The following is a 12,241-nucleotide window of genomic DNA, read 5'->3' on the forward strand; positions in this document are numbered from 1 at the left end:
TGTAGATCTTAGGTTTATTTGCAGTGGAAAAAGCAGATACTGCTACAAAATAACTATATAAGATGTTTATAAGGTCTTGGCAAGTAACCCGCAGGATGCCCAGCTTCCATGGACTCAGCTTCTTACAGGCCAAGCTTGGTCCTTCTCCAGTGTCTTCTCTTGGAGTTATACCTATAAAAAGATAGGTGTAATTAAATTTTTCATGCAGCAGATTTATACTGGAGAAAAAAAAAAAAACCCACACCACACAACAGCTGTAGTTGTCAGTGCTGAATGTTTCCACACATGTGAAGCTGAAAACAGACAAGCTGACATCTTTACTATCAGCAGGATAATGACAGCACTTCCATTAAGAGAAAGCACTGTAATTGCAACCTGCTTTTGCTCATGAAGTCTAGTAATACAAACTGTATGATTTGAATTAGGTCTAAAAGCCAAGGTATATGCTAAATCCATACAAAATGGTAAATATAAAAAACAGACTAACGACAACACACTGGAAGAAGTCAATACCCAGGACTTAGTTCTTCTCAACAGAAAAAAAAAAAAAAAAAAAAAAAAAAAAAAAAAAAAAAAATGTGTTGGTCTAAGGGAGAATTGAGGCAGATCGAAAAGTCCAGCAAAAACAGGTAAACACCCATTGTTCTGGCTAAAAGATTAAACATACTGACAATAACTTAAACATGTATTTCAGAAATGATCAAATGAAAGCTTTTCATTGAAATAACAGGAGATGCTGAAATCAGTAATTTTTGGGGAGATGAGGCAATCCCATCTCTATAGCTCTCTGCCAGAATCACCATCAGGGTGGAAAAAAAATGGATAGCTTAGTAGACCTGCTCTAATTACATTTGCCTGTTTAGCAATCATTCTTCCCCTTACTAACAGCAATAAACATGAATGTTTGGCTGACCTGGCAGCCAACAGAGTCATGCCTGGTACACACAATTAGATTAGCGGACAAATGATCGTCTTTTGCATGTTAGTCTCATATTAAAAATGAAGAGTTTACTAAAGTTACAAAAATTCTCGGGCAGAATAAGAATTCGGAAGTGATGTAATGTGTTGTAGTGTATTCATATTGTATTTTCATAGAACTGTACTGATTAAATGGAAATTGTACAAGAAAATATTTTGTGCTTGTCCCATCAGATAATTTTACATGAATTGTTATCAGCTCTTAAAAGCCGTGTACTAATGATCAGATTATCACACGAATGCCCTGAAAGCGGTATTTTTTGCACAATTTTCTTATCTTTTTTATCCAAAGAAAAGTTTATTAAGTTAGACATAAACATGAGATATAGTTGTGTTAGCCTCTGTGATACAACACGATTTTCTTATGATGTGTATGGGGCCATAAGGCCTATGTCTGCATATCTGACCATTCTTTGAAATCTGAGCACTGCTAGCTTAAAGTGACCCATGCAAACTATCTCAAAATAGCCAAAAATAATCCCCTGCAAAGAGAAAAAAAAAAAAAAAAGTGTAAGCACTTCCCATCCTAAATCACAAAACACCACTCACTGGGGGTTATTTACGAAAGGCAAATCCACTTTGCACTACAAAGTGCACTTTCAAGTGCAGTCCCTGTAGATCTGAGGGGGACATGCAAGGAAAAGAAAAACCCAGTATTTTAGCTTACACATGATTGGATGATAAAATAAGCAGAGCTTCCCCTCAGATCTACAGTGACTGCACTTCCAATGCAAAGTGGATTTGCCTTTTCGTAAATAACCCCCACTGTGTTGAAGAGGAGAGGTCAGCTGATGCCCGATGAGAAACCTGACACTTTCAGGATTGTCCCACCTCCTGCTGGTTTCAGTAATGCCTCCTGCCAACTTCTTTTCATTAACCAGACCTATGACGAGATAGGGGGTCAGCCAGAGCCACCATATTTGGCCAGTGGGGGGCAGGCAATCTACACATGAATAGAATGTGTTGGATGAGCAGCCAAACCCTGAACTCTCCCACTACCAGCCACAAAAGTGAGGATAAATGTCTTTTACATAAAGATTTAGGAGTTATTTTACATGCTAACAGGGTCCCCAATAGTCATACTATCAAGAAAAAAGGATTTCTACCATTTTTCTAACACTTGACAAACCACCTTCTGGATTGTACTACAGAGCAACTGAGCTGCACCAAATTGGAGTCAAATACACAAAACAGACTGCGTACGCACTCACTGAATGACAAAACTATTTCTTCTGAAAATATGAAACTTTCATACAACAATCAGTGCACTACATACATGGAGGTATTTCACAGTCATCAGCACAAAGCTCTACTACAAAAACATTTCCACTGTAGTAAATGCAAGATAATGTGAAGTGCCTTGGCAACGGACAAACATGCAAATGGCCCGACAAATGACAATCATAAAATTTCATAAGACATTACACACAACTTTAATTTTTTTCATCGCAGTGTCAAAATCTAACAGCACAGCTACAAAATCTACATTCTACATACAGGGATATCTTGGTAACTCACACTTCATTCCTGCACAACTCTTGGTAACAATTCCCTCGCTAGTATTTGCAGTACAATGCACTTTGTTGGTTTGAAACATCTATGCACAGTCTATAACGCTGCACACAGGTGTCGGATCAAAGGAAATGACCCCATTTAACTGCAATAAGGTTTTAAAAGAACTAGGATCTTGTGACAAACCACAACACTGAGGGAGTTATTAAAGAGTGTGAGACAATCTTGACCTCAACTACAGTACAGCCAATTGGTTTTTAAATTTTAAGCTGTGTAGAAAAAAAAAAAAAAAAAAAAAAAAAAAAAAAAAAAAAAGGACAGATGATAAATGGTTGCTGTGGGCAATAGCACCAGTTAACACAGAACTGGTCTAAGACACCTTAATACTCCACCACAGCACCTCAACCATTATGGAGCACACTATACCATACAGTTACTACTACCTCTTGTATCTACAAAATAGAAGAGGAACTATTCACAGCAAATCTAGACTTTTCCATGGTCCCATAAAATGACAGCTGGAAATCGGTCAGGTTATTCTTTAACACATAACTTGCTTTTCTGCACTTATTGCTGGAAATTGTATGAACAGCACTGAAAAATATTTGATGGGGAATGCTTTGTACTCAAGACAAATACCAATATCCTTCCTGATTTTGCTCTACAGACAAGAAGCACAATAGGTTAAGGATATTTATAGCAAAGAAAATGCTAAAAGCAGTCAATACACTTTAAGAATTGTTCTTGCGCCCTAAAGCAACAAAATTCCTCTCATTGGCTCACATTACACAGGGGAATACAGAGATCATTTTCTATAAAAAGGACTATCTTAAATAAAATTAGAAGATTCACCTTCTTAAAAGGCCCCAAAAATCACCCAGAGATATAATCAAGAATGAAACTATTGGGAAGCTGAGGCATGGACAAACATTCTTATTTTTCTTCTTAGCAGTTTTAATCTTAAAAAGCCTTTGTATGTGGTTTTATTTTTTTTTTAAATCTAAAGCAGACTTACCATTTGATACAAAGTTCTTCATACATCTTGAATAAAGTAGGGAAGGGTTAGAACTAGGGATGTATTGATAACAGTTAACCGCTTGCGGACCAGCCGCCGCAGTTTTACTGCAGCAGGTTGGCTCAGCTGAGCGAAATCACGTTATTGTACATGACCTCGCAAGGTCCAGATAGCAGGCACACGCCCGCCGTGAGCTCCGTGAGTCTGACCGCGGGTCCCGCGGATTTGATGTCCGGAGGGATACCCGCGATCGCCTCGCGGAGAGGAAGAACGGGGAAATGCTGATGTAAAACACACATTTCCCCATTCTGCCTAGTGACACTGATCACAGCTCCCTGTAATCGGGAGCTGTGATCAGTGTCGTGTCACACATAGCCCATCCCCCCACAGTTAGAACACATCCCTAGGACACACTTAACCCCTGCAGCACCCCCTCTTGGTTAACCCCTTCACTGCCAGTCACATTTACACAGTAATCAGTGCATCTTTAATCGCACTGATCACTGTATAAAATGTGAATGGTTCCAAAATAGAGCCAAAAGTGTCCGATCTGTCCTTCATAATGTCGCAGTCACGGAGCAGGGGGAAAAAAAAAAAAAAAACAACATCCATAATGTGGTAGTTACAATCTGTGGACTTAACCCCTGGTTCACATATGCGCATTGGATGTGTTCTGAACCGAATTGCATGACATGTGATCCAAACCGGCTTTCTATGGAGATGGCTCACATGTGCGGGCTGGCAGCAGTGCAATTTTAAAGCAAGACCACTACGATTTTCAGTCTGGTTTAGGTGTGATTTCAAGTGTCATACACCTAAAAAATTTGCACCTGAACTGCTGAATGAAACTGCACTGGACTCCTTTTACAAATAGGACTGAAACAGGCCCTGCACATATGTAAACCCGGTCTGAAGGTAGCGGTTTTAGTATCAGAGCATCATAGTATAAGTACTCATGTAAATGATTAGTATTGGCACTGATACCAGTATCGGAGCAACGCTAGATAGAACATCTGTCAGATTATTTTGACATGTCCATTTTGGAGAATATAACACTCACTTCCTGCACCCCAACAGTTCCTTCCCTACTATGGGAAATCTGCAGCAGGGATAAACTTAAAAAAAAAAAAAAATTATTGGAGTGGAGACAGGTCGGAACCTCTAACAGATATTTGGATGGAGCTATGCTTTTGAAGGCCAGGTTCACCTTTTAGGAAAAGATAACAAAAGTACATTTTGCAGAAAAAGGTGCATGTATTTTTTTCCCACAGGAGCCTGCAAAGCATTGCTGCTGTGATCAGTGAATTAACTAGTGCAATGTCAGGCTCTTGTGCACTCTACCTCCAGCTTTCTGCCTGTACCTCTATACAGGCTTTCAGTTAGAAAGCTGGAGGATGAGTAACTGAACTACGACCATGCTGATCAGCGTACTCGTAGTGCATTGAGAACAAAGTCCGTCTGCTAATGTGCCAGTTGGGACTTCTTGTAGTTCACTCATTCAAAGATCCCTGTGAATGAATGATGCGGTTTAACCACTTCCCGCCCCGGCCTATAGCAGAATGATGGCCGGGCGGTGGTTAAGTTATCCTGACTGGGCATCACATGATGTCCTTCAGGATAACAGCCGCCACACACCCGATCGCGGCAGTCCGACACACCGCTACCAGAGGCTCTTTACCACATGATCAGCCGTGTCCAATCACGATGTAAACAGGAGGAGCCATTGATCGGCTTTTCCTCACTCGCGTCTGAAAGACGCGAGTAGAGGAGAGCCGATCGGCAGCTCTCCTGACAGGGGAGGCCTGTGCTGATTGTTTATCAGCGGAGCCCCCCCTCAGATGTCCACACTAGACCACCAGGGAAGCCCCCAGGACGTGGATGGCCAGGTACATCCCCCATGGCCATCCACAAGTGAAAAAATATGCCCAAAATATGCCAGTACCCACAAATGGGCACTGACTGGCACCTCTGTGGCACATTACAAAACAGGGATGCCCAGCAATGCCACCTCATCGGTGCCGCCTTATCAGTGCCCATCACTGAAGAAGAAAACACACTTATTTACAAAAAAAATGTAACAGAAACAAAGAAACTTTTTTTTTCCAAATTTTTGGTCTTTTTGTATTTGTTGCGCAAAAAATAAAAATTGCAGAGGTGATCAAATACCACCAAAACAAAAGCTCTATTTGTGGGAACAAAATGATAAAAATAAATTTGTTTGGGTACAGAGTAGCATGACCGCGCAATTGTCATTCAAATTGCAACAGCGCTGAAAATTGGCCTGGGCAGGAAGGTGTCTAAGTGCCTGGTACTGAAGTGGTTAAATGTTAAAACAGCTGCAGGGAAGAAGGTGTCCCACCTGCTATCACAGGGAAGGTGATTGGGGGGAGGGGGCTGGAACATGTTACACGCTAAATACTTATCCTTTAAGTAGCACAAGATCAGCGAGTTCAAAAATCTCTGTAAGTGTCCACACATACCTGATCTTATTGCCAGTTTTCATTCTGATCCACTGTGGGATTGGTCTATTCTGTTTCTGCTTCTTGGCAAGAAACCTCTTAATTCTGAAGGTCTTGTGGGACGACTGGGGACAGAGGAAAAACAAAAATGTTAGTGCTATGGCAACATGATGTAGAAGCTAAACTGACTACACACATTACAATCTGACTGAACAATCTTCAGAATGCTTAAGAAAATCATGAAAAACAATGTATCTATAATTATTCACTTCAGATTTTATGGAAGAAAAGTAGAATTGTACTATCTGACTGCAAGTTATTTAGTCAGCTTTGGACAAATTTCTCTATAAAGTTTTACAGACATTGTTCCATGTATTAGAGTACAGGGGACCTGTCATGTAACATTTTAACCCCTTCCCGCCGACCGTACGCAGATATGCGTACTCGGCTTTCCGGGGTTATACCGGGATGATGCCCGCAGCTGCAGGCATCATCCCGGTACCGTTGTTTACAGCGGGTGATCGGCTACCCGTGTATAACAACCGATGCGGCTAAAAGCCGCTCGGTTGTTATACCGGAGGAGCGGGAGGGGACATCCCGCCACTGTTACCGGGCCTCCTGTGCGATCGGGAGGCCCGGTGTCCAATCGGGAACCTTCGGCAGCTGGGGGTGGGCTGGAACGAAGCTGTGAGCGGCTTCGTTCCAGCCTTCTTGTTGCAAACGCGGAAGCGACGTCATGACGTCACTTCCCGTTTACTCGGCTGCCAATGGCGCCGAATTTAAAAAAGTACACAGTATTCAGAATCGCCGTTTTCGGCGATCTGAATACTTTGAAGTGTAAAGGAGGGATGGGGGGTCTTTTAGACCCCCCATCCCTTCATAAAGAGTACCTGTCACCACCTATTACTGTCACAAGGGATGTTTACATTCCTTGTGACAGCAAGTAAAAAAAAAAAAAAAAAAAAAAAAATTTTTTTTAAACGCAATTTATAAAGTAAAAAAATAAATAAAATAAATAAATAATAATAAAAATTTTTTTTTTAAAGTGCCCCTGTCCCCGCGAGCTTGCGCAGCGAAGAAAACGCATACGGAAGTCGCGCCCGCATATGTAAACGGTGTTCAAACCACACATGTGAGGTATCGCCGCGATCGTCAGAGCAAGAGCAATATATCTAGCCCTAGACCTCCTCTGTAGCTCAAACCTGGTAACCGTAAAAATTATTTAAAGCGTCGCCTATGGAAATTCAAAGGTACCGTAGTTTGTCGCCATTCCACGAGTGCGTGCAATTATAAAGGGTGACATGTTTGGTATCTATTTACTCGGCGTAACATCATCTTTCACATGATACAAAAAAATTGGGGTAACTTTACTGTTTGGATTTTTTAAAATTCATGAAAGTGTCCCTTTTCCAAAAATTTGCGTTTAAAACACCGCTGCACAAATACCGTGTGATAAAAAATATTGCAACAATCACCATTTTATTCTCTAGATTCTCTGCTAAAAAAATATATATAATGTTTGGGAACTCTAAGTAATTTTCTAGCAAAAAATAAGGATTTTAACTTGTAAACACCAAAATTTCAAAAATAGGCTTAGTCATGAAAGGGTTAAAGTGCACATAAAGATTAAACATCGGGGGTTATTTATAAAAGGAAAATCCACTTTGCACTCCAAGTGCACTTGGAAGTGCAGTCACTGTAAATCCGATGGGGACATGCAAGGAAAATAAAAAACAGCATTTTAGCTTGCACATGATTGGATGATAAAATCAACAGAGCTTCCCCTCATTTCAGATCTACAGCGACTGCACTTTCAAGTGCACTTTCAGTGCAAAGAGTATTTGCCTTTCGTAAATGACCCCCATTCTGTTTTTAACCATAGAAAGGTCAGAATCCTTCAGGTTTTTTCTGCCGTGTCCTCACTAGGAGGATTCACACTTGTCCTGGTGACCATCAAGGGATAGAAATAATAAATAGCGATATTTATCTGTATCTTTTACATGAGGTCACTGGAACATGCAGTCACCAAAATGGTCCCCTGTTTTAACAACTGCCTAGCATTGTTCTCTCACTTCAGAGATTTCTGTTGTCTACAGGTCAGGAAATCTCCCCAATGGCCCAGCACACAGACAATGCAATTCACTCAATACTCTGCTGGTTTCAATTCACACTGTTTTGAAGTGTGGGCGTGTGCACAATAGGGCTGGGAGATTTTCTTAAAAAAAAAAAAAAAAAAAAAAAAAACTTGATTCACGATTCGAATAGTTTTTTTTTTCCTTTGGAAACCGCGCCGGTCCTGAGGCGCTGCAGGCATGAGCTTTTAGGCGAGGCCGCGGCTTCGGCCTAGTCCGCGGCATCCGGCCTTGCGGACTAGGCCAAAGTCGCGGCCTCACCTAAAAACTCCTTGCCCATAGCTCCCCTGAGGCGCTGCGGGCATGAGTTTTTAGGTGAGGCTTCGACCTAGTCTGCAGCGTCCCGCCGAAGCCGCGCCCTCGCCTAAAAACTCATGCCCGCAGCGCCTAAGGACCGGCACGGTGAAAAAGAAAAAACAAAACAAAAAAAAAAAAAATCGATTTGCTTAAATTTTGAATCGATTTGACCTCTTAACTCGATTCAAGATTTAAATCGATTTTTTCCCCAGCCCTAGTGCACAATAAAGTTAGATAAGTTCACCTTTGGGGAAAAATAATAAAAGCACATTTTTTTTGCACTTCCCCCCAGGAATAAGCAAAGCATTGCACCCCTAATTAGGGGTGCAACATCAGGCTCCTGCAGCTCACAACCTGTACCTCTGTATGGGCTGTCAGTTTGAAAGCTGCAGGGCTTGTGAATGAACTACAAGCGGTCTGTTGTCATGAAAGACAGGACTTTAGTTCATTCACAGATCACTGAATGAATGATGCAGCTGTGTGGGTGGAGCCCCACAGTTTTTTAAAAGTGACAGCGGTTCCACGGAGAAGAACCTCTACCCACTGTCACAAAGTGTGTGTGTGTGTGCACGTGGTTGTCGGCGCATAATGAGGTGTGTAGGTGGGACTGCTGGAGCACATCACACACTAAAGACGGGGGTAAGATGCTCCAAAAGCTGAACTATGCCTTTAAAGCAGTTTTAAAGGCTTAAGGTTTTTTTCCCCCTGTGTTTTTAACCAGTGTGCAGCCCCCTCCCCTTATACTTACCTGAGCTCCCTCTCGATCCAGTGATGTGCACGAGAGCCGAGTTTCTCCTTTATCTCGCATTGGCTGAGACTGCAGTGGGAGCCATTTACCCGATACTGTCAATCACAACCAGTGAGCCAATGAGAGCAGGGGTGGGGGCTCAGGAGCAAGCACACACACCAGTGCCCCAAGCTTGCTATTGGGGGCACTGGTTGAAGAGGAGGAGCCAGGAGTGCCAGCAGGAGACCTGAAAAACAGGAGGATCAGCGCTACTCTGCGCAAAACCACTGCATGAGCAGGTATTTTGTTTTGTTTTTTTTTTTAAAAACAAGAGCCTTTAATGTTGCCTTAAACCAAAAAAGGGCACCCCGTGCAATACATTGAAATCCATACCTACAAAGCACACACCAAACAGAGGCCCTAAAAGGAAACTGACTTCAGAACACACTAACTACAATATATATACACACACACACACACACACACATACATACACGTGTAGAAGCCCCCCACTCCTTACACCTCGAGGGACATGACTGGGGTCCCCTCCATATACTATGCAGTCACCAAGCACACTACAGGTAAAGAGGAGGCCTAGATCTGTTAAGAAGCCTCTATAGCAGGGATATGCAATTAGCGCAGTGGTCATCAACTCCGGTCCTCAGGACCCACTAACAGGCCAGGTTTGCAAGATAACTGAAATACATCACAGGTGATATAATTTTCTGCTCAGTGATTGCAGTATTCTAGTCTGCTTCTCCCCAAGGTAATACATAAAACCTGGCCTGTTAGTGGGCCCTGAGGATTGGAGTTGATGACCACTGAATTAGTGGACCTCCAGCTGTTGCAGTCCCTTGAGGCATAGCAAGACTGACAGCCACAAGCATGACACCCAGAGGCATGATGGGACTTGTAGTTTTGCAACAGCTGGAGGTCCGCTAAATGCATATCCCTGTTCTAGATCATGTTATAGATGGAGCTCAGTGCTGTGCACTGACACCCCACAATAGGACTGCCATGGGACCAACGACTTCATAGAGAGAGATGGCGTCACGGGTGGGGGGGGGGGGGTATTCCTGACTGTGAAGATGTACATTATCTGTACCACACACAGGGCGCAGCCATGTTATAAACCAGCGCTCAGCATCCACCGAGGACAGCGGCCCCTGCCGGGACATCACTGCTGTACCGCACGCCATAATCACATCACCCGGCCGCTCACTGTCTCTTCATTCCTAAACCACACCATCCATAACAACATTCCGCACCGCTACCGAGGATTACACCAGATTCACTCACCATCCTGAACCGGACAGACCCTGTCACCACAATGGCGGCTAAGAAAGAGGAAACCGGAAGGCGCAGAGCAGAGGTTAGTGATGCGGAACCATAGAGAACAGATGAGGCGCTCTGTAGGGAGCCTGAGAAAAATACTTGCTCCACCCAGTGGCTACGGAAGGAATTGCTCCTGGTACTGTGGATCACATACTGTGTTATCCAACCACTAAAACCATAGCTCCCAACTGTCCCTGATTTTGAGGGACTGTCCCCGATTTGGAAAAATTTCCATCTGTCCCTCTTTCCTCCTCCTTTGTCCCTCATTTTGGTCTGATCTATATAATTGTATATAAAATGCACTTTTTATCTTTCAAAAATAGTTTCTGCGTGCTAAACTTTCATCCAATTTCTAAATTGCTGCATTTGTAATTGTCAAAAGCCAGTATAAAGGAATAGTAGTGGGGAAAAAAGCACTTGTGGGTGTAACTAATCATTTTTTAGGTATAATTCTCCTTTAAGGGGGTGTGGCAGGAGGTGTCCTATGCCCACATAACTGACATTATAATCCTAGATACCAGGAAACAGCTAGCCCCGCCCACAGCCTGCATTTCATTCGCCCACTTTCAGGGTGGGCGTGACCAAACTATACTCATTTTTTGCAATAGTCCTGCTTTGATCCTGTCTCTAAATATGAGGGAACTGCCCATCACATCCACTTTACAGGTTGGTCCCACCCAGGCCCTACCGCCAATAATGTTGGAATTGCCCACTTGTAGATCTGATCCTTCAATTAATGCGTATGTGCATTAACTCAGGTTAGGTTGATGCTGTGATCTCAGGACATGGCCAGGACACAGCCTTAGTAGGACAGGGGGGCGAAGATACAAGATCGTCCTGGCAAATCTGGGACAGTTGGCATGTATGGGGTGACAACTGTCTCCCGGTTGTGTTCTTTCAATACCATCTTATCATATGCACCTCTGGGAGAGACTACAAGCTTCTGCGCTGACACACGTTACTATGGAATGAGTCCATCACAGTCAGGAAGCCAGTCCAGAGCAATGGTGTACAGCCAATACAAGAAGAGAAGAATATGTGTGGATGCGGCGCTAAAAATATTGTGAAAAAAAACACAAAATGGTTGAATTGTGTCAAATGTTCAGAAGTGGTGAAAACATAATAAAAAAAGAAAACTAAAGCAGTGTCACATAAGTGAATATATGGTAATCAATTAAATGACCAATATACTATGGATAGGAGATTATCACATAGTATATTGTCATGGATATGAATGGCACTATGAATGCCATTCATATCCATGACAGTTCTGTGACTGGCAGGATGGAGGACTAGTTTCTCTCCCCCCTGCAGCGATCCTTTCCTTCTTTGGGGAATCTTGGAGACTTCAATGCCATTGTGGTTTCTCTGTGTGTTTCCTCTATTTGGATCCCTGAGCTTGAATCTTCACCTCTGTCCCTCAGGGTGGTTTGGAGGATTTTTGGAGCACTCTTTCATGCTAAGTTGTGGGGATCTATCTGATCAAGAGGCTGGGGATTTACACCGATGAGTTTTGGGAGACTTTAATCCCTGTGTTTGGTGTGACCGCCGCAGCGGTCCTTGCATCTGGTAAGGAGATCGCTTACTCACATTGGGTGAACACCATTCCTTGGCGATTGGGATCTTCTTTGTAAATCTTTCCAGTCACAATCTTGCATGGATATCCTATTATACTGGAACTCTGAAGAAGTTATATATTCATATGCACATCACTTCTTTTCTGGGTTGTAATCATCACTTTATATGAAGTTTTTTGGACACTTTATATAATTTTTATTAATTTAAT

General features: G+C 42.6%; 1 protein-coding gene and 1 non-coding gene across 2 annotated transcripts; both read right to left on the reverse strand.

Moving 5' to 3' along the window:
- On the reverse strand, positions 1–10,737 carry RPL39 (ribosomal protein L39). Its single transcript, XM_073599334.1, has 3 exons — positions 10,420–10,737; positions 5,986–6,089; positions 1–171 (listed from the first exon to the last, which is right to left on the reverse strand). The coding sequence occupies exons 1-3, from the start codon at positions 10,720–10,722 to the stop codon at positions 123–125; spliced, it is 456 nt and encodes a 151-aa protein (XP_073455435.1). The 5' UTR covers positions 10,723–10,737; the 3' UTR covers positions 1–122.
- LOC141109148 (small nucleolar RNA SNORA69) lies at positions 253–382 on the reverse strand. Its single transcript, XR_012236158.1, has one exon. It is a non-coding gene; the product is annotated as a small nucleolar RNA SNORA69 (small nucleolar RNA).
- Positions 10,738–12,241: the final 1,504 nt, after the last annotated feature.

This window comes from Aquarana catesbeiana, linkage group LG09 (assembly GCF_042186555.1).
Source record: "Aquarana catesbeiana isolate 2022-GZ linkage group LG09, ASM4218655v1, whole genome shotgun sequence".
NCBI lineage: Eukaryota > Metazoa > Chordata > Amphibia > Anura > Ranidae > Aquarana > Aquarana catesbeiana.